Below are 23142 nucleotides of genomic sequence, written 5' to 3'. Positions count from 1 at the left end.
GTTTATAATATCATTATGTTTAATATGGATTTTCTGGAGATAGAAAATAGTTTGGTCTTTTTAAAAAAAACTAATCTAACAACCTTCATCTTTTAATAGGTATGTTCTAATAGTTGACATTCATAATGATAACAATAATCATTATTGTTATTATTATTAGTGCTAGGTATTGAATCCATGTCTTGCACATATTAAGCTCCACCTCTCGACCAGCATGCAAGCTTCATACAAGAGGTTGGCAGCATAGAAGTTAACTAGTAAGATCAAAATAAACACACAAAACTCAACTCAACTTTTTCTTTGACCAGAGACGGCTCTCCCCTCTGGTTCCTGCCTAGAGCCACCCGGTGGGGCACCAAGGTTTACACAGACTAGCAGGAGAGAGAGAGAGCACGCCAGGGAGTGGCCTTTTATTGAGGAACAAGAAATTCAGGGGAAAATTCCATCCAATGAAGGTCGAGGGGGACAGCATTCCAAGGTCAGGGTCAGTGATTGGTCAGGGTCAATGGTCAGTCACACGCCAACACGGATGGGCTCTGGCACCTAGAGAGGGTGGGGATTAGTTCCGACACAGTTTAGCCAGAATGCCTGATACCCAATCAGAGAGGTGCCCAATTACGTGTGAGAACGGCTTCCCACACTAAGCATGTTATCACTGAGCTACACCTCCAGTTCAAATGTAACTATTGATCTTGTTGAATTTAGACCCACCATTTTATTATTTCTTCTTCATCCTGTTTTTTGTTTTGTTTTGTTTTTTGTTTTTTACTTTCTGTTCCCCTTTTTCTGCTTTCTTTTGGTTTATTTGAAAATTTTTTAGTATTTCAAGTTAATTTCCTTGTTGGCATTTATAATAGATGGTTTTTAATAGATGTTCTCTGTGTTACTTTTCATAGTATACTTTCAGACTTTATGACTTTAAGTAAAATGTAGAAGCCCTACAACTACATAGGTCCCTTTTCCTATAGTTGTCTTCTGTATTACATCTCATATTATATATGTGAACATCATCTCAATGATTTTATGTTGTATTTTTTTTTTGCTTCCAATAGTCCTTAATATTTTAAAGAACTTCCTAGGTATAAAATAGGTAATTTATGCAAATTTTTACCACTTTTGTTGTTCTTCCTTCATTCCTCAAGTTCCTGATTTCCCTTTTTGGTATCATTTGTTGACAGCCTGAAGAACTTCAATTAGCAGTTCTTTTATGGCAGGTTTGCTGGTGATATATTTTCTTCACCTGAAAATGCTTTTATTCCTGAAGAATATTTTTGCTGGTACACAAATCTGAATTTACATTTTTTTTCTCTCCCAGTAGTTTATAATTTTCCCATGTTTTCTGACCTCTGTGGAGTCTAATGAGAAATATGATTGAATAGAGAATAACATTTGAATAATTTCCCCCTTGATGTAATGTCATTTTTTTCTGTCTGTTTCCAAGATTTTTTGTTTGTTTGTTTCTGGTTTGTAGCAGCTTGGTTTTGATGTACCTCAGGTGCTTTTCCTAGAAATTATCAATTGACCAAATTGTCAATTGGCATTTGCTAAACTTCTTGACATAAATTTAGGTCATGTCATATTTGGGAAATTTCAGCCATTCTTCTTTAAATATTTTTTTCTTTACCAATTTCTTTCTCCTCTTCTGGAGTTCTAAATGACATGATTTTAGAACCTTGATAGAATTTCATAGGTCAATAATTTTCTAGGTTTTATTAATTTTATTTTATTTTTAGAAATGGGGTTTTCTGGCTTATTAGAATTATATATAATAGTGGGATTCATTGTTACATATTTGTACAGGCACACAATAAAAACAATATAATTCTGCCAATTTTGTTTCTCATTATCTCCTCTTCCTATACTGCTTGTTTCCCTTGTATTTTCATGAGATTCACTCCCTCTTCTTACTCCTTTTTTTTTAGCTTTTACATGTAAGAGTTTGATTTTCTTAGTATCTGAGCTTCCTTTGAAATATTACACCAGAACAAGCTGCCTGTGTAACATCTAAGTTTGCAGGCCAGAACTTGTCCTAACTAGTGTTCTGGAAGGAGCTTTTGATTTTGAGAAAAAAGGTAGGGAACAATATGAACATAAAAAAATAAAAAAAACATTTTCTCACATTTCCATTTTGATGTTTATTAAACCCACAGCTTCCATTTTATCTTCGTCTTCTTAGAAAGTGATTCCCCACCTCAAGAGGGAACTCTGCAGGACCTGAGCATAGTGATCATGGCTGCCGCCTCCCCTCTGAGAAACCTGGAGGATGAGGTGCTGTGCTCCATCTGCCTTGACTACTTGAGAGAGCCAGTGACCATTGACTGTGGCCATGTCTTTTGCTATCACTGCATCATTAAGGTCTGTGAATCTTCTAGGCAGCCATTATATTGTTCTCTCTGCAAGACAGCTTTTAAGAAAGAGAATATCCGCCATGTATGGCAGATGGCCAGTTTGGTGGAGAACATCTGGAGGATGAAAGTAGATGAGGAGAGACAACCCAGAGAGGAAAGATCACCTGAGCAAAGGGCAGAGAAGCTGTGTGGGCGACATCTGGAGAAGCTGCATTACTACTGCAAAGATGACCAGCAGATTCTGTGTGTGATGTGTCGGGAGTCTCGGGAGCACAGGCACCATGCTGCTGTTCTTCTGGAGAAGGCTGCACAGCCTTATCGGGTAAGAATCTGGTTGAAACACAGGTCTGTTCTTGTAGCCAAGAAAGTTCTACCATTCCTTCAGGATAGGGTCAAATTTTTAAACCACTTTATTGAGGTATGATTGACATGTGGAAAGCTGTACATATTCAGTGTGCATAAATCAATAAGTTTGGGGATAAGTGTACATCTGAGAAATCACCAACATCAAGGCTACAAACATATTTGATCACTTCCTAAAGGTTATTTATGTCCCCTTTATTATCATTGATTATTTATTTATTTATTTGTGTGTGTGTGTGTGTGTCTGTGTGTGTGTGTGTGTGTGTCTGTGTGTGTGTGTGTATGTGTTTGGATAAGATCACTTATCATGTGATTTGTCTATTTTGTTATTTTAAGTAGACAACACAATTTTGTTAGCTTTAGACATTATGGTATTTAACAAATCTCCAGAAGTTATATATCTTGATGTAATTCTTTGTTCCCTTTGACTTCCCATTTTTCCTCCACCTACCTCTGGTAACTATCATTCTGTTCTCTGCTTAAGAGTTTGACCATTTTAGATTCCATGTACAAGTGGAATATTATCATATTTGCTTTCCAGATCTGACTTATTTCCCTGGGTGTAATGTCCTTCAAGCCCATCCATGTTATCATAAATGGCAGGATTTTCTTCTTTATTAAAGCTAATTAATATTTCATTGTATGCATATGGTACATTTTCTTTGTCCATTCATCCATAAGTAGACACTTAGGTTGATTCCATGTCTTGGCTCTTGTGAATAATGCCACAGAGAACATGGGAATGAAGATATCTCTTGGAGATTATGATTATACTTCCTTTGGATAAATATGAAGAAGTGGGTGGCCACATAATATAGTAGTTTTTGAGAAACCGTTATACTTTTTTAAAGAAATGGTTATACCAATTTATATTCTGACCAACAGTGTATCAATATTCTCTTTTCTCTACATTTTTGCCAATACTTGTTATTTTTTTTAAAAAAAATAACATCTCTTATAACAGGTATGATGGTCCAAATATTTTAGTATGGAGAGTTCTTGGGCTAGATTACACACCTGTAATCCCAGTAGCTTGGGGAGTTCAGGCAGGAGGCTCCAGAGTTCAAAGCGCCTCAGCAGTTTAGCAAAGCCCTAAGCATCTTGGTGAGATCCTGTCTCAAAATAAAATTAAAAAACAAGGGTTGGGGATCTGACTCAGTGGTTAAGGACCCCTGTGTTCAATCCTCAGTACTAAAAGATAGATAGATAGATAGATAGAGAGAGAGAGAGAGAGAGAGAGAGAGAGAGAGAGAGAGAGAGATCGATCGATCTATCTCAGGGATTGAACCAAAGGGTGCTTAACTACTAAGTTATATCCCAAATCCTTTTTATTTTGAAACAGGATCTTGTTAAGTTACTTAGGGCCTCACTAAGTTGCTGAGGCTGGCTTTGAACTTGTGATCCTCCTGCCTCAGCCTCCTGAGCCACTGTGATTACAGGTGTGCACCACCATACCTGGTGGTGACTCAATTCTTGAATTTGGATAATAAAACTGATTGTTTCTGTCTTGGTCTGCTTTGTGCTGCTGTAACAAAATACTATGAACTAGGCAATTTATAATGAGCAGAAGTTTATTGGCTATTGGTTTTGGAAGCTGGGGGCCAAGATCAAGGTACCAGCGTCTAGTATGGGTCTTCTTGCTGCATTAAACAAAATAAAGGCATCAGCATCACAAGGGGGAAAAAGGGTGGGCAAGACCAAACTCACCCTTTTATAAGGAACTTATTCCAGTGACAGCAAACCTACTCCTGTAAAAAATGGCATTAATCCATTCACAAGAGCAGAGCCCTCAAGACTAATTTCCTCTTAAAAGTACCATCTCTTCACACTCCTTCAGGGTTAAGTTTCCAACACATGAGCTTTGGGGGACATATTCACACTTGCCAGTTTCCACAGCTTTTATGCTAATAAGTCTATCCCAATACCTGCATGTGTTGGTTTTTGAGGCATTTGTATCAGGTCTCAATCAGCAATATAGATTATCAGCCCTCTTAAGTATATAGCTTCACATTGTGTGTTCTTCAGCATGTAATCATCTTAAAAATATTTTTGAAGATAGTGTTTCTAGTGTAAATCTTCAGTATAAGTTTTCATTCAGAATTTAATTTCAGGGAAAATATCATTTTCTCTGACAGACTATTTTCTCTTGTCTATTAAAGAAAAATGATGAAACTCATTGTTTTCCTTTTCTCCCTGGCTCACAGGAAACTTAAAACTAATTAAATCATTCTTTATATAATTTGGTGTTAGGATATGATATAGTTTGTCCCCCAAGGTTCTTGTGTTCGGAGCTTGGTCCTCAAGTGTAGCAATATTGGGAGGTGGTGGACTTTTAAGATATAGATCCTAATTTTGCTAAACTTGTTAAACTAGCCTCTTTCTGAATTCTGGCTTTCTGTGTGGAGATTTGATCTCTCACATGTGCTGCTGCCATTGTGATGCCATCACCATGAGGTCTTTATCAGAGCTGGGATGATGCCAATGCTTTGCCCGTGAATCATCAGAATTGTGAGATAATGAAACTCTTTTCTTTATAAAGTAACACAGCCTTTGATAGTTTGTTATAGTGATAGAAAATGGGCTAAAATAGCATGTATACTTTCCTTTACTTTTTATATTGATTTTCTTCTATTTTCATATTATTAATGGATTTTTATTTAAATTTTTTGCATTTTTTGGTGGAAAAGAACCCTGAAAATATGAATAAAAACTGTACCATAAGTTTTAATAGTTGTAATAATAGATTATTCTTTTATTTTACTTTTAAGAAATTGCTTTTGATTGTAGTATATAAGGTCAAATGCTATCTGATTTTACTATGGAATCACTTTTCATCTCCCTTTTATTTTTAGGTCATTTTCTTCTTTCTTTCTTTTTTTTTTTTTTTTTTTTTTTTTGGTGGTACTGGGGATTGAACCCAGGGCCTTGCAATATGTTATTTTCATCTTAATCTTGAGATTATTCATGTTTATTTCCATAGGGTAAAATTCTAAATCATCTGAAGATTCTGAAGGGAGACAGGGATAGAATTCAGAATTTTCAGTCTACAGGAGAAGATGAGATTCAGGCCCTGCTCGTAAGAGAAATCTCCAGGGAATGTTCTGTGTACACAGAAGGAGAATGTTCTGTGGGAGAGGGGTGTGTGTGATTTTGGAGGGGATTAAGAAGCGGGGAAGTGTTTGAAGGGATTCCTGTTCTGAACTCATCCCTAAAGATCTTACACATGTTCTAGTGTTTTCTGACCTCCCAGAAGAAATCATTCTCTTTCTACATTTACTGTAGACAAAATTCCAGGGCCACAGGCAAGATATTGTAACAGTGTTTGAACAGGGCCATCAGTTCTTGAGAGAAAGGGAACAGTTCCTGTTGGACTTGCTGATGGGGATGGAGCAAGAGCTCACAGAAGGGAGGAGCAGCCATATAACTAAAGGCTCAGAGGAGGTGGTCCGGCTTGGGACTCTGATTTCTGAATTAGAGAAGAAGGTTCGGCAGCCAGCACTGGAACTTTTGCAGGTGAGGGACCACCTAAATTGTATCTAAATCATTTTGCCCCAAACTATGGTGTTGCCTCTCCATTAGTAAGAGACTTGGAGGAGGAAGTGAGGAGAGACAGGGTTTATTCTGATTTATTGAGTTCTTTAACAAGTTAATCAGCCAGCCAGTGGATTATAAGCTCTAAATTGCAGGAAACTGTACTGTCCTCTCTCCCTTGGCAAGGGATGTGGGTGCAGTGGTTGGCCATAGAGAAATGAATGTGATAATAAACTTGTGTGGGAGGTGGGTGCAGGTGCTGAGGAAGGTAGGAAGAGGGAGATAGATAAAAAGATAGGAAGCGGGCAGAGTGAGGGAGCTACTTTTCTAGAGGAGTCAGTTTAAGTGAGAAAGAAATTGAAGGGAAGAAGAGGTGGGTAAGATGGGGCCAACTGAACAGAGGTCTACCAAGACAGGCTGAGATTTCAGTCTTAACCTGAAGATAACAGAGTCTTAATAGACTATTATCTATTAATTGAGGAAGTTTTCCTGGTGGGAAGAAAGTAGAACTGAAAAGGGAGGAAAGGAGGGAGAAGTATGTATCCCTGTAAACTGCTTCTGTAGTGGAGAGTAGAGCAATTTCAAGCCCATCACATTAACTCCCTGTATGGTCCTGTTGTGAACCTGCTCCCCAGGGGTCCCACAGGGACTGCTGATGGCTCCTGAGGACATTCTTTCCATGATAGTGTTTGTGTTCTCTTCTTTTCCAGGACCCCAGTGACATAATAAACAGGTAAGTGCTTCTTATTTAAAAAGCACTTTGTTTTCTCTTCTCTACTTTTAATTTATTAAAATTTCACAAGGTCTAGAAGAGGACTTCTTAGAGAAAAGTTCTTCAGGTAGCATAGTTGAAATGCATTGCATGGAATTGGAGAGGCAGTTATAGAAAAATTAATGTCATAGAACATGTTAAGATGGGAGTGGGCTGAGGTAGAAATGAAATGGGAGGCGGTTGTAGAAGAGAATTACAGAATATTTAGAATCTATGTCCATTTCTAAAACTCAGTTTCTGTTTTTCCTTTCAATTCCTCCCTAGTTCTTAGCTGCAACTTCTGGCTGTAGTTTCCTCCATACTCTGTAGAACACATTTCACCATCAGATCATCCTCCTTGCTTGGTTGTGATGGCTTCCTTTGCTCTGAGTGTAGAAAGAAGACACTTCTATGTGTCACAGGATGATGACTCTCTGGCATTGAGTCTGAGGAAATGTCTGTTAAAAACTTAACCTCTAGGCTGGGGATGTAGCTTGGTGGTAGAGTGTTTGCCTAGTAAGTTTGAGGCTCCGAGTTCAATCCCCTGCCAAGAACAACAACAAAACTTACACAGAAGATTTAGGCAGAGATTCAGAGTCAGGCATTTTGCTAATGCGCAGCTCATCTCCAGAGACATAATGGACTATTCACATATACTGAGCATATACTGTGGACCAGACATTGGTTAGAAAGGAGGGTAATGAGATAGGTTACCAGATCCTGTCAGGGGAAACTAAACATATTAAAGACAAGTAATTATGTAAGCAACTAGGGTGACAAAAATGGGTAATACTTCTTGCCTTGAAATAAGTTATTTGCTATTAATAGACTTTCCCACTTTTTGGATTTTTTTATGTGCAATGTAAATTTTGGTTTTGCTTCTTTTCTTTCTTCTTTTTTAAATTTGCAGTACTGGGAACTGACACCAGAGGACGCTTGTAACTACCACTGAATTACTTTTTATTTTTTTAAATTTTAAGAAAGTATGACTAAGTTGCCCATGCTGGCCTCAAAATTTTCACCTCTTGCCTTAGCCTCTTGAGTAATTGAGATTGGATGTGCATCATCATACCCCACTTCATTTTATATTTTGCTATTTTTTTTCTGTATGGTCTTTAAGAAGAGTTATATCTTAATTGTGGATTATAATCCTTAGATAATGTAAACTACCTTTTGTTGTCTTGTTTAATATTTTTTCTGCCTTGAATTCAACCCTATATAATAGTAAGATCAAAACCTCAGATTTCTTTCAATTTATAGTTAACTTAAGTATCTCTTTCCAGCTTTATCTTAATTTTAATGATTTAGGGGTTTTGGTTTTTTGTTTTTGTTTTGGTGGTCCTGAGGATCTAACTCAGGGCCTTGTGCATGAGATGCAGACACTCAACCACTGAGCTACATGTCCAGCCAATTTATCTTAGTTTTCAATTAAAAGCTTTAAAATTTTCTGAAATTAAAATCGGTACTTTAATTTTCTTTATCTGGTATATATCCTCAAGTAATTTCTTTAGAAGTTGTAACATTAATAGCATGTTTCAAACAGCTCCAATGTAGAAAATGGCTCTCTTTTCTTAACATCACACATAAATGATATATTGATGGGTAGAGAACATTTGGGTTGTGGCCCTTCTTCAGAACTCTGTAAATTGACTCTCATGTTGGAATTGACTCCTTGGAGCATTCACTAATTGTGCTGTCACTAGTGTGCCTTGTATGTGGTGACAGTGGCCATACATGTCTTTCTTCCAGTGGTTTCCACCATGATTCTACTTTCTCTAGGTATCCCCGGAAGAAGTTCTGGATTGAAAAGCCCATCAGTCCTGCAATCAAAAAGCGAGCGGAAGAATTTTCTGATAAAATTCTTTCTTTAGAGAAAGGCCTGAGAGGATTCCATGGTAATGGAATGGATGAAGAAAGGGGCTCTGAGCCTAGAAAACTTTTTCTTAGTGTTTTCTTGGGTTTTGATTCTGGCCTTAGCTATTTATTTATTTATTTGATACTGAGGATTGAACCCAGGGGTGCTTAATCACTGAGCCACATCCTAAGCCCTTTTTTGTATTTTACTTAGAAATAGGGTTTCATTGAGTTGGTAAGTGCCTTGCTAAACTGCTGAGGCTGTCTTTGAACTCAAAATCCTCATGCCTTAGCCTCCCAAGTCACTGGGATTACAGGCATGCGCCACTGCACCCCACTTGGCCTTAGCTTTTTAGCATTCCTTATTCTTGTATAGGTCACTTATACCAGGCAGGGATATTGGAGAGGGAATTTAAGTTCAAACCAAGACGTCTTTCCCATGACAGTTGAAAAATGATACCTAGACTAAGGTAGAATGATAGTTAATAGGTCTTGGAGTTATTCAAAAATACTATCTAAAACGTGAAAAACATTGGAAGGCCAAGGAAAATGGTATGATTGTTTTTCCAAAAAGAAAAAAAATTCTGTATGCTCCATTCATTGCATGTTTTGATAAATATCCAGAAGAACTGAAAGCAGGATCACAAATAGATATTTGCATATCTATGTGCATATTTATAATAGCAAAGAAATGGAGTAACCCAAGGGTCCATTGGTGGATAAGAAAACTGTGTGTGTGTATGTATGTATGTATGTATGTATACACACACACACACACACACACACACACACACACACACACACACCTTGGAATATTATTAAGCCAAACAGAAAGAAATTCAGACATGTGGATGAAACTTGAGGCCATTTTGTTAAGTGGAGCAATCTGTCACATAAAGGACAAATACTATATAATTCCACTTATATGAGATATCTAACATAGTCAAATTCATAGAAACAGAAAGTGAAATGGTCATTGCCAGGAGATGCAGAGGAGAGGAAAATGAAAAGTTGTTATTTAATAGCTATAGAGTGTCAGTTTTGCAAGATGGGAAAAGTTCTAGAAAGTGATTGCATGATAATGTAAATATACTTAACACTACCGAAACATAAAATTTACAAATGGTAAAGATGATACATTTTATGTCATGTGTCTTTTACCTTAATTAGAAATTTAAAAAATTTAAAAACAGATTGGCCTTCATATATATCCACAAGGCACCATTAAAAAAAGAAAGAAAGAAAGAAAAAGAACTAAGTAAGTAGAAGAAAGATCAGTAGAAGACTAGAGGGAAGGGAACAGGAAGAGGTGGGAAGGGAAAGGAGAAGTCCTAGGGATTGAACAAGAGCAAGTTATATTCCATGCTTGTGTAATTATGCCAAAATGAACCCTAATGTTACATATAATTAAAATAAACTAATAAAAAATTTAAAAGAAACATATTGGGAGAATGAATCTCAGAATTATATTTGAGAGTAGAGAAAAAATGATTCAGGTATCACAGTTGAGGACCTCATTAAACAATAGAGAATATGGTCCAAGTGCTCTTTAATGAAGCACCAAGTACTTTAGGCAGATGTTGGGATGGGTACTTGAATGAGCCACTTTTGAAGGTACAACTCTGGGTAAGGTTTCTCTATTTCACTTGAGTTTTCATGGTTCCTTTTCATGTTTTAAAGTGGTATTAACCAACAATAACAGAATTTGACTTAGAAAGAGGTGGTGTCAGAATCTCTTACTATCTTTTTGTTCCTTCCAGGAAAATTGTTGAGGGATCTGGAATATAAAACAAGTAAGTAGTTGGAAGGGATTATTTTCTGATTTTTTTCTTCAAAGTGAACTTTCCAAACTCAAATTGCAGTTTCCCTGTGAAACTGTTTTCCTTGTGGCCCATCTCTTTAAATAGGTCTTCATGGTGGCTAATCTACCTTAATTATTTACCTGACTTGCCAAATTTCAAACTCACAAACATTTAAAGAAAGATTTCCCCAGCTATAATGATCACAGTCTCTCTTTTTCTGAGGTTTTATCACACTGCCTGTGCCCTTGAATTTTCTCCCCACATTCCCTGCACTTTCTAGATAGAGGAGCTAGTGGAAGTATGAGCACAAGGTCTGAGGCCCTGATCCCCAAAGGAGGCCATGTCAGAAGGGCTCCTGAACCCATGGGAAAGATCTCCTTCAGTATCTTTTAGGATGCCACACCTGTCTCCCCTTGTTCCCACAGTGAGGATCGTCCTGAATTCTCAGACAGCCAATGGCTACCTCTCAGTGTCTCCAAATGGGAAAAGTATGATATTCACTGGTTTGTGGATGAACAAATACCAACATGGTCAGCGATTCGATCCTGAGCCTGGTGTGCTGGGCAGTAAGGGCTTCACCTGGGGCAAAGTGTACTGGGAAGTGAAAGTGGATAGGATCTGGTGGGGAGCAGAGGAGGAAGAAGAAGCAATGAAATACAGAGGTGGAGCCAGAGATGTGTTTGGCAGTAGCTATCTTGGTGGGTTCATAGGAATCACTGATGGATATAGTTCTCCTGGATACAGAAATGAGAGCGAAGAGTTGGAGGAAGAATGGTCTCAGGAAAATGGAATATGGCCAAAATTCTGCTTGTTGGGGGTGGCAAGAGAGTCAGTGGTGAGAAGAGGGTTCCTGGCCTTCACCCCTGAGGAGGGATTCTGGACTCTACAGCTATCTTCAGCAGGGGTCTCTATATGTACAAACTCTGAACCTTTCCAGATACTGTCCTACTGTCCAAGGCAGATTGGCATTGCCTTGGATTATGATGGAGGGAAGGTCACCTTTACAAATGCTAGAACCCAAGAGTTTATCTATGAATTCTCATCTTCCTTTACTGGGAGAATTTTTCCTTTTTTGTGGCTTAATTGCATGAGATCTAGACTTACACTGAGACCCTGAGAGAAAATCTCTTGGGCACAGTCCTTGGTTTTTTCATTTATCTCTTTTTCCTCTACATCATTCCCAATTTTCTACTTTGGCTAGACCTGCTGGATTTCTGAATCCCTTAGGTGACTGAAACAGTATGGTAGCCTCAGGAGTGTTCTGCCCTCTCTACTTTGTTTCTAAAATGGAACTGATAATACTTGATCTGCAGTGCAAAGATTATAATTGCTTTAAAGTATTTATTAAAGTGTATGCTATTATTAATCATTTCTTCCATTGTCTTTGATTTTGTCCTTGTCTTTGTCTGCCACCGAGACAAATGTATGGGACAAATGCCTGGGTCATGGAATTGCAACCTTTACTATTAATGCTAATTAATTACAACATCCATATGGATTTCTCAAGAGCCTTTCCTGTCTCATTATTGTTTATGCTAGTTTCCTAAGCAGCTGGGAAAACAGTAAATATTTTGATGCAAATCATACTTGATCAGGCATTTCATGATTAAACATTGTGAGGTGTATTATGTATTAGTGGAAATTTGTTAATTTATTTACAGTGTCTTTTTCAAATTTTATAATAAGAAGGGAGAGAGAATTATGTGAAGTTCAATATACCTGAGTTTTTGGAAATAACTGCCTTGGAGTTATGTCTTATGTCAGCTGGGTTTTGAGATGGTAGAAATAAGTATTTAGCTTAAAGATAAATTAATAGTCATAGTTTAAAGCAGAAAACAAATCTGGATAATTTTAGCAGAAGAGAAACCAATTAAACATATTGGGAAAGTAGAGTGCAAAGAGGGAGGGATACCTTTGTCCACTCATTTATAAATTCTGGAGTTGCTACTGTTCTTCCACAATTGCTTGAGTACTAGTCAGTGAAGGGAGTTGCAGTGACAGGAAGGAGGAGGTTGGAGTCATCAGAAATTGAGAGGATCTTGGGATGATCACAACACATATGAGTATAATCTACTTTTCATCTTTCAAGAAATGGCGAGTGTCTTAGTCTGTTTCCTGTTGCTGTAACAAAATACGAAGACTAGGTGATTTATAAAGAATAGAAGTTTATTTGGCTTATGATTCTGGAGGCTTGGAATTCTAAGAGCATGGTTCCAGTGATAGAACAACCATTTGGGTGTTTCTTCCTCTTCTAATAAAGCCATTACTACCAGGATGTAGAAATTAGCTCTGATAATTCAGTTGTATAAGAATGCTTTGTTTAAAAATAAAAAATTACTGTATGCTATGTCTACATTCATCAATATAATCAAATAGAAGTGGATTGTCAACACTGTATGGTCAAACTCTTGATATAGCAGGGACAAAGCAATTTACAACCAGAGGTTTTCATATAACATATAGCCACAAATTCTAACTAGCATATTCTATTACATCTCAGTTCATGTTTAATTTGCAGGACCCAAGGGAACAGATTTTATGAGATGCAAAATATGTTCCAATGATTTTGGTTAGAGATAAATGTGAAACAAAATATGCATAAGTAGAAATGAACAGGGTCAGAATTTAGCAAGACAATAGGGAAATACAGATGGAAACAGACAGTGGGAGCTGAGAGCAGCAAAAAATAGACACCAGTGCTGGCATTTTGATCTTGTACTTTCCAACCTCCAGAACTGTAATAAATAAAAAATTTTTTAAAAAAATAAATTACCTGGTCTATTTTTTTAATGCTGCATAAACAGACTAAGACATGGGTATGGAAAAATATGCAAACCATAGAAAGAAAAAATTTATATATATATATATATATATATATATATATATATATATATGTGCCCAGAATATATAAAGAATGCTTATAACTAAATAATGAAACAGACAATGCTTTATAAAAGCATTGTTACCACCTAAGATTTGTGGAATGTTAAAGATGCAGGTTTTAATTATTATAACAGTTCACTAAAGAAGATATGCCAGTCACTGATAAGATAAGCCAGTCACTGAAAGGTGCTCACCAAGCAGTAATCATCAAAGAAATGCAAATTAAAACCACAATGACTTACCACCACGCAGCAACTAGAATGGAGAACATTAAAAACACCTGAGATAATAGCACATCTTAACAGGACGTGGAGTCATTGGAAATGTCATGTGCTGCTGCTGGAAATGAAAAAATGTCACAAGTCAGTTAACAGTAAAACATTATCTCAATTCCTGACATAAATATTTACCTAATAACCTAATAATCCACATTTGGGCATTTGTCCAAAGGGTGAGAAAACATGTCTATATAGACAGACTTATACTTAAATGTTCATAGTGACTTTATTTATAATTTACCCAAGCTGGAAATAATCCATGTTTATCAACTTCTCAATAGGTAAACCAATGTGTAAATTCGAATTTCATCAATACTCAGCAACAAAAATGAACAAAATATTAATACGTGTAACACATTGGATGAACTTTAAAATCATTATGCTATACAAGACTGCATACTATGGAATTGCTCTTATATGATATTCTAGAATATTCAAAATTACAGAAAGGAATAGGGCTAGGAATAGAGGAGAAAATAAAATACAAACAGGTAAGAGCACATCTGGCTTGTGATAGCTGTGATACTAAATGATTACCAATATTTAACTTTATGCCTAAAATTAGCAAATTTATGTGAATAAATAAAAGGGGGAAGAAGGCAAAATGAATGCATATTTAGAAAAAATTCAGTGAGAAGTCCTGCATTACAGGTAATTTGAAGCAAAGTCCTTCAGGACACAGTTTCCTATATTTTGCTGGTTGTAGATCAATGTTACCACCTAAGATTTGTGGAAAGTTAAAGATGCAGGTTTTAATTATTACAACCCAAATAAGAAATGAATGCAAGAAAATATGTGAAAAAATCCAGGAGAGGAATAACTAAAAATAAAAATTATTTGAAACAAAGGAAATTAGGAAGGGAGGAGCAAGAATGAAGAAAAGATGAGATACTTTAAAACTAAATAGTAAAATAGTAAGCTAAAATAAAAGTATATAAGTAATCAGATTAAATTCAAATGGACTTAAATTTCAACAAAAAGACTGAAGTTACCGCTATGATAAAAATCAGGATAAATCACATGATATAGATAATAGAAATGCAAAATGAAACTTCAACTTGAAAGTTGGAAGATGAATAAAAAGGTCATTCAAGTAGAAAGCATAAAAAACTAAATGTATTACTGTGAAGGAAAATTGACTTCAAAACAAGAAGTATTGTTAGGGACAAAAAAGAACATTCTACAATGATAATAAGTATCACAAAAGGCATAGGTAATAAATATAGAAATAACTAATTATATAACTCCAAAGTAGATAAAGTATAAATTAGTAGATTAGAAAAGGAAACTGACACTAAAAATCACAATATTTGATTTTCAATACTTGTCTCCCATTAATAGAATATATGCAAACAAAGATGTAGAACACTTACCCTCATTGTGAACCAATTTGATCCAACTAATATTTGTTGAATACCAAATCCAATAGGAACTAAATAAACATTTTTCCCAAGTGTAGATGGAACATTCACCAAGACCAGCCATCTCATAGCCCTAAGACAAGCCTCAATAAGTTGAAAAGGATTGAACTCATTGAATGTATTGACATTGGATTAGAAATTAATAACATTAGAATATCTGTAAAATTCCAAACATCAGGAAATTAATCAAGGTACTTAAAAATCCATGCGTTGAAGAAGAAGGGAAATTAAAGTTTTTTAACAATAAAATATAATCAAGGCATGAAGAATGCTGCAAATACAATATTTAGGAGAAAATTTATAATGTTTAATGAATAATAAAACTTTTATAATCTATAATATAAGCCCAAGGCCAACATCATTTAAATGGAGAAAAATTGAAAGCATTCTATCTAAAAACTGGAACAAGCCAGGATGCTTTCTTTCACCACTTCTATATAGTCCTTGAAACACTAGCCAGAGCAGTTAGACAGATGAAAGAAATTAAAGGACTATGCATAGGAAAAGAACTCAAATTATTACTGCTTGGTGATGACATGAATCTATACCTAGGGGATCCAAAAAGTTCTACCAGATAATGTCTGGAACTAGCAAATGAATTCAACAAAGTATCAGTATATAAAATCAACACCCATGAATCAAAGGCATTTTTGTACATCAGTGACAAATCCTCTGAAAGAGAAACTAGGAAAATTACCCCATGGCCTAAAAAAATTCAAATACTTAGTAATCAACTTGAGGTGAAAGACCTCTACAATGAAAATTACAGAACACTAAAGAAAGACCTTAGAAGATGTGAAGATCTCCCTTGTTCATGGATAGGCAGAATTAATATTGTCAAAAATATGGAAAGGAAAAGAAACCATACTACCAAAAGCACTATACAGATTTAATGCAATTCCAATCAAAATCCCAATGGCATTTCTCATAGAAATAGAAAAAGCGATCATGAAATTCATCTGGAAAAATTAAGATACCCAGAATAGCCAAAGCAATCTTTAGCAAGAAGAATGAAGCAGATGGCATCACTATACCAGATCTTAAACTTTTACTACAGAACAATTGCAACCGAACCAACATGGTATTGGCACCAAAATAGACTGGTAGTCCAATGGTACAGAATAGAGGACACAGAGACAAACCTATATAAATACAATTATTTCATATTAGACAAAGGCTCCAAAAACTTATATTAGAGAAAAGATAGCCTCTTCAACAAATCGTGCTGAGAAAACTGGAAATTCAGATGCAATAAAATGAAATTAAGCCCCTATCTCTCACCATGCACAAAACTCAAAGTGGATCAAGGACCCAGGAATTAGACCAGAGACCATGTGTCTATAGAAGAAAAAGTAGGCCCAAATCTTCATCATGTCTGATTAGGCCCTGACTTCCTTAACAAGACTCATATAGTGCAAGAAATAAAATCAACAATCAATAAAAGAGATGGATTCAAACTAAAAACTTCTCAGCAAAAGAAACATCAGTGAGGAAAATAGAGAGCCTACAAAATTGGAGCAAATTTTTACCATATGCACATCAAATAGAGCACTAATCTCTAGGACATATAAAGAACTCCAAAATCTTAACACTCACTCACACACACACACACACACACACACACACACACACACATAACCCAATCAATAAATGGGCCAAGAAAATGATCTGACCCTTCTCAGAAGATGATATATAATCAATCAACAAACATACGAAAAAACGTTCAACATCTCTAGCAATTAGAGAAATGTAAATCAAAACTACTCTAAGATTTCATCTCACTCCAGTCAGAATGGAAGCTATTAAGAATACAAACAACAATTAGTGTTGGTGAAGATGTGGGGGAAAAGATACACTCATACATTGCTGGTGGGACTGCAAATTGGTGCAACCAATCTGTAAAGTAGTATGGTGATTTTTTGGAAAACTTAGAATGGAACCACCATTTGACTCAGCCATCCCACTCCTTGGTTTATACTCAAAGAACTTAAAAACAGCATAATGCAGTGACACAATAGCTAAATTGTGGAACCAACCTAGATGCCTTCAATAGATGAATGGATTAAAAAATGTGGCATATATGCAGAATGGAATATTACTCAGCATTAAAACAGAATAAAATCATGACATTTGCAGGTAAATGCAATCCCCCAAAACCAAAGGCTGAATGTTTTCTCTGATACGTAGATCCTGGTCCATAATGGGGGGGGGGTAGGGGAGGAAGCATGGGACAATGGATGAACTTTAGTTAGGGCAAAGGGGAGGGAGGGAAAAGGAAGGGCCATGGGGGTAGGAAAGATGGTGGAATGAGATGGAATTCATTATCCTAAGTACATGTATGAAGACACAAATGGTGTGAATCTACTTTGTGTAGAAACAGAAACATGAATAATTGTGCTCTATGTGAGTACTATGAATTGAAATGCATTATGCTGTCATGTATAACATATTAGAATAAATAAATAGATAATTAAATGTGTTAACTTCAAAACATTATAGTAGGGCTGGATGTGGCTCAGTGGTAGAGTGCTTGCCTAGCATTGTGTGAGAATCTGGATTCACTCCCCAGCACTGTGCAGGCGCATGTGCACATACATATTATGCTAAGTGAAAAAAGCCAAATAGATTACATACTACATTCATTCCACTGAAATGTCCAGTAAAACAAATCTTTCATACTTTCTTCTGTTCTGCCTGCCACCCCAGCATTAGTGAGTGTCCCCTTAGTCAATTCTCTTCTTTCATCTGATACTTTTCACATTTCTTCTCTGTATATTTAAAATATACTACACATGTAACACAGAAAACTGTCCAAAACATACGATGGCCTACTGATGAATGACAGCTAATACCTGTGTCACTACCATCCTAGTGAAAATGGAGGCCTTCTCCAGCACCCCAACCAGAAGACCCTGAACTTCTCCCCAAACAGACCCATTCTCCTCACAGGTATTCTCTAGGCTGATCCTTCCCATGGCTTCTTTTTTTTTTGTTTGATTCCTTCTCCTCCCTTTTCAGCCTCCATTTCCTTAATGTCCCACTTTCCTTCTGATTTTCACATCTTCAGGAGACTCCTTCATCACCCTTTAGTGGCACAGGTAAATGTGTCACAGGTAAATGGGGAGCTGAAGCACCAAGCCTACGTTCTTGTGTCCCCATGAAAGAAAATTTAGAGTCACACATGAAAAGCCAAGCAAGAGAATTTTATAATAAGTGAAGGTAAGGATCAAGCAAAGAATGCTCAAAAGAGGAAGAGAGTATGTCATTCCCCCAGCAGAGAATGACAAAAGAAACTTGATACCACTTCCAAATTTATTGTTTGATATTTGCCAGTAGAAACGGGGGTCTACCTTTTGCAATCTTCACTAATTTGATACTTAACCACTCCTTCATATTGCTCAGGGTAGTTTTTGACTCTAGTTGGTCCTTTCCGTTATTGTCACAGTAACCATTCCATTCAGGGGAGCTTTATCCACAAGTCAATGCTGTGTTAATATAGGAGCTGGGTTCCATGACCAGGCAAACTTTACCTTAGTGTACCAGTGCTACTAACGTTCCTTCTGATACACATTAAGAAACCTATGGCTGTAAATCCTAGCTTTATAATGATCTCACTAGACCCTATGAAGAGTTATCCCCCTAGATCATTCCTTCTGGACTTATTTCTTCATTGGCTCCCTTTTTAAACCTCTGTTTATTCTCAGGGTTAGTACACCTGTTTCCACACCCCCACCATGAGTTACTCCTTTATTTATAAGGTTTTTGTTTTTGTTTTTGTTGCCAGGAATTAAACCAAGGGGCACTTAACCATTGGGTCACATCCCCAGCCCATTTTTCATGTTTTATTTTGAGACAAGGTCTAAGTTGGTGAAGCTGGCTTTGAACTTGCTATCCTCCTGTCCCTGTCTCCCCAAGTTGCTGGGATTACAGGCGTGTAGCACCATGCTGGCTGTTCATTAGTATTAAATGCAATTTAAAGAAAACCACATGACCCTGTTACCTTATTCATTGATATTCCACTGCTCATTACTAATTACCACCTACCTCTAGGATTAGAAAATCTGGCCCAGTAAAGGGGCCCTTTGATCCTGGGAGCAGCAGCAAGAACAAATCTCAGGGATTCAGGGGTACAAGGCTCCATCCAGCAAATTGAGGGCAGGCATTATGTTTGCAGGGTTCATCCACGACCTAGGAACTTGCCTTTGTGGTATGGAGATCTAGATGCTCCCTGGGACAAGAGTCCACTATTGATCCACTGGGAGGAAACATATTTCATCTTGTTTTTTGAGTAACAGTTGGACATCCCGAATCTGACAAAAGGATGAAGGCTCCAATTTGTGCACACAGCCCTGCACAGTTGCTGTAAGTCTAGGGAGACCCAGGACTCCCAGGTGAGCCCAGGACATGGGAGCTCAGGTCTTCTGTGTTCAGAAACATGGCCACACGGGAGCGCCACTGCACTGCCCTGGGAAGCTGCCAGGCAGCTCTGGAGAGGACCAGGCAATGGAAGGACTAGGGCAGAGATGGCTGACTTAGAGAGGGTGCATTGATGTGGGGATGAAGATACTTCTGAGTTGTCTTTAAGGGCACAAGAGTTGTAGGACGCTCCTACAAGGAATCCTGCCGACTTCTTAGATCTTTCTCCATTTTCTGGATAATAAACCTGGAGAACTGAAAGAAGATTTATATATACACACACACACACACACACACACTCACACATATATATGTATATATATATATATATATTATATATACACACACACATACATACACATACACACACATGTATATATATATTTTTTTCATAAAAGCTAATGAAAATATGTTTCATACTTTATGTAAACACAAACACATATTTTTTTCTTCCTACAAACTGTTTCTTTCCCAACTATTCCTTGTTTTTTTTTCTTTCTTTTTTTTTTTTTTTTTTTTTTGATACTGAGGATTGAATTCAGGGACACTTGAACACTGAGCCACATACCCAGCCCTATTTTGTATTTTATTTAGAGACTGGGTTTCACTGAGTTGCTTAGTGCCTTGCCATTGCTGAGGCTGGCTTTGAACTCATAATCCTCCTGCCTTGGCCTCCCAAAGCACTGGGATTCCAAGTTTGTGCTACCACCACGCCCAGCCCAATTATTCCTTTTTTAATTTTTTTTTCGTGGTACATGGACACAATACCTTTTGTTTATTTATTTTTATGTGGTGCTGAGGACTAAACCCAGTACCTCACACATGCTAGGCAAGTGCCCTATCACTGAGATACAACCCTGGCCCCCAATTATTCCTTTTTAAACATAGATGTTAGCAAGGCCTGGTGTTTGACATCTGTAATCAAAGCTATTCCAGAGATTGAAATGGAAGGATTCCAAGTTAAAGGTCAGCCTAGGAAGTTAGCAAGGCACTGTATCAAAATAAAAGGAAAAGGATTGGGAATGTATATTAATGGTAGCATGCCCCTGGGTGCAATACCCTGTATCATCAAAATAAATCAAAATAAATCAAAACATACATTATTCTTTAAAATAATATCTTCAGATTTAGAAAAGGTAACACAGAGTTCCTGTAGATGGCACACTGTTTTACCTATTGTTAAAATCTTGCATTATAATTAGGCATACGTCACACTATTAAAGCAATATTGATAAATTAGTACTCAGCAGCATGTTCTTTTTGGATTTAATTAGCTTTTTTTTTTTTTGATGACTCTTTTCTGTTCCAGGTTGTCATCCAGGAGCTCCGCTTCATCTCCGTGGACTACGTGGATTTCTTGTAGTTTGTGCGCTTCGACAGCGACAGCGACGCAGAAAGTCCCAGGGAGGAGCCTCGGGCACCCTGGATAGAGCAGGAGGGGCGAGAGTTTGGGGAACTGGAGACTTGGATTGCCAAGGGCAACGCACAGTAGTACGGAGTGGACTTGAACACCCTGCGGGGCTACTACAACCAGAGCGCGGGCGGTGAGTGCCCCGGCCCTGACAGAGGTTGCGACCCTTCACGTCCCTCATGAACGGTCCCGAGTCGTCAGGGATCCCAGGCCGAGCTTCACCTCAAGGCTGAGGGACCTGCGGGGACCCTTGACCCAGAAAGCGCCCACGGGGACTGTGATTTCAGTTTAGGAGAAGAACCCGCGGGGTGGGTGGGGCGGGGACAGGCTCTCACACCTACCAGAAGATGTATGGCTGCGACGTCGGGACAGACGAGCGCCTCCTCCGTGGGTACATTCAGGACGCCTACGATGGCGCGGATTACGTCGCCCTGAAGGAGGACCTGCGCTCCTGGCGGACACCAAGAGGAAGAAGGAGGCGGCCGGTGGTGCGAGCAACACAGGGCTTGTCTGGAGGGCACCTGTGTGGAGTGGCTCACCAGACAACCGGAGATCAGGAAGGACACGCTGCTGCGCACAGGTATGAGGGGCTGCAGGACACCTGCCTGATCTCCTGTAGGTCTCTCCAGCTTCCCACAAGGAGGGGAGGAGAATGACTCCACACTAGACACCTCCTGCTCCTTGTCCAGCGGGGAGTGAGTGGGCCTGGACCCCCAGGTGCTGCACTAGAGACGCTTTCTCTCAGGACAAGTGAGGGATCCTGTCTCTCTCTCCCTGGCTAGTGGGAAAGACAATAAATACCGGACAACAGTTATCTGTTCAGGGACAGACTGTCAGGTCCACTCCAGCCTAGTGTTTTTGGAGGTCTGACTCCAGGTTTTCCACATGTCTCAGCCTCTACCAAGACCAGAATCTGAAGTCCCTCTCAGGGTCCTGAAGCCTCTTCCATTGGGTTGTCTCAATTTGATTCTAGAAATCTCCAAGGAATGCGTAATGTCAGAAGCCTCAGTCCAGGCTTGTGTCCAGGTTTTGTGCTTCCTATCCACCCCAATCATGTCGTCCACTCTCAGGATGGTCGTGTGAGTGTTGCTTCAGACCCCTCGAAGATGCATGTGACTCACCATCCTAGCCCTGATGGGGACATCACTCTGAGGTGCTGGGTGCTGGGCTTTTACCCTGAAGAGATCACCCTGAACTGGAAACGAGATGGAGAGGACCAGACCCAGGACATAGAGCTTGTGGAGACCAGGCCTGCAGGGGATGGAAACTTCCAGAAATGGGCAGCTGTGGAGGTGCCTGCTGGAGAGGAGCAGAGATACACATGCCATGTGCATCATGAGGGGATGCCTGAGCCCCTCACCCTGAGATGGGGTAAGGAGGGGGTGAGGGCCCAGAACCTGTTGTCAGGAAAGCAGGAGGCTTTCTGGAGACCCTCTGCAGGGTAGGGACTGACAGCTGGGGATCAGGGCCCCTCACCTGACTTCCCTTCTCCTCCCAGAGCCACCCTCTCAGGCCACCATCCCTATCATGGGAATTGTTGCTGATGTGGTCCTCCTTGGAGCTGTTGCCACTGGAGCTGTGGTCGCTTTTGTCTTGTGAAAGAAGAAAAACACAGGTAGGGAAAGTGTAGGGAGCTGCTCTGGAAATACACGCCCTTAAGTCCTGAGCAAGAGAATCTGAAGAATTATTGCACTCCGCAATAACTTGGACTTTACTTCCGCTGGGATAATGAGAAATTGCTCCAGGAGTAGGCGTTACAGGGTGGGGTTGAGTTACACTCACCTGTTCCTTTGTAATCCTACCCTTGCCCTTTTTCAGATAGAATGTTCTAAGACACGGCATCCCCCAATAAAAGCCAACTCCAGAATATGCGCTCCCTCTCTAGTCAGCCTCTTGTGACTTTCTCTTGCCCTTCTTATGGGAGCCTGAGGTTAGGAGCTGGGGAAGCAGTCCTGAAACTTAAAAAAAGGTATTCCATGTTTGCGTAGTATTTTGTGTCACCCCAAATTCACAGGAGTGACTTTGGTTCAGTTGCCCACACTGGATAGGGGCAGCAGAAAAGTGCAGAGTCTGAATTTCTGTTT

General features: G+C 38.5%; 2 protein-coding genes across 2 annotated transcripts; both read left to right on the top strand.

Moving 5' to 3' along the window:
• The first annotated feature begins 1937 nt into the window (after positions 1–1937).
• LOC101968090 (tripartite motif-containing protein 26) lies at positions 1938–12015 on the top strand. The gene is made up of 7 exons (XM_078020408.1): positions 1938–2670; positions 5692–5787; positions 5994–6224; positions 6953–6975; positions 8773–8888; positions 10608–10640; positions 11075–12015. The coding sequence occupies exons 1-7, from the start codon at positions 2230–2232 to the stop codon at positions 11764–11766; spliced, it is 1632 nt and encodes a 543-aa protein (XP_077876534.1). The 5' UTR covers positions 1938–2229; the 3' UTR covers positions 11767–12015.
• Positions 12016–21394: 9379 nt separating this feature from the next.
• LOC120883650 (patr class I histocompatibility antigen, A-126 alpha chain-like) lies at positions 21395–22925 on the top strand. The gene is made up of 3 exons (XM_040282256.2): positions 21395–21638; positions 22129–22429; positions 22557–22925. Exons 2-3 carry the CDS (start codon positions 22165–22167, stop codon positions 22655–22657), a joined length of 366 nt encoding a protein of 121 aa, XP_040138190.1. The 5' UTR covers positions 21395–21638; positions 22129–22164; the 3' UTR covers positions 22658–22925.
• The last annotated feature ends 217 nt before the right edge of the window (positions 22926–23142 follow it).

The sequence above is a fragment of the Ictidomys tridecemlineatus genome, chromosome 8 (genome assembly GCF_052094955.1).
Source record: "Ictidomys tridecemlineatus isolate mIctTri1 chromosome 8, mIctTri1.hap1, whole genome shotgun sequence".
Classification (NCBI taxonomy): Eukaryota; Metazoa; Chordata; class Mammalia; order Rodentia; family Sciuridae; genus Ictidomys; species Ictidomys tridecemlineatus.
The sequence above is the reverse complement of the archived record's forward strand: the minus strand, read 5'-3'. Positions and strand labels throughout refer to the sequence as shown.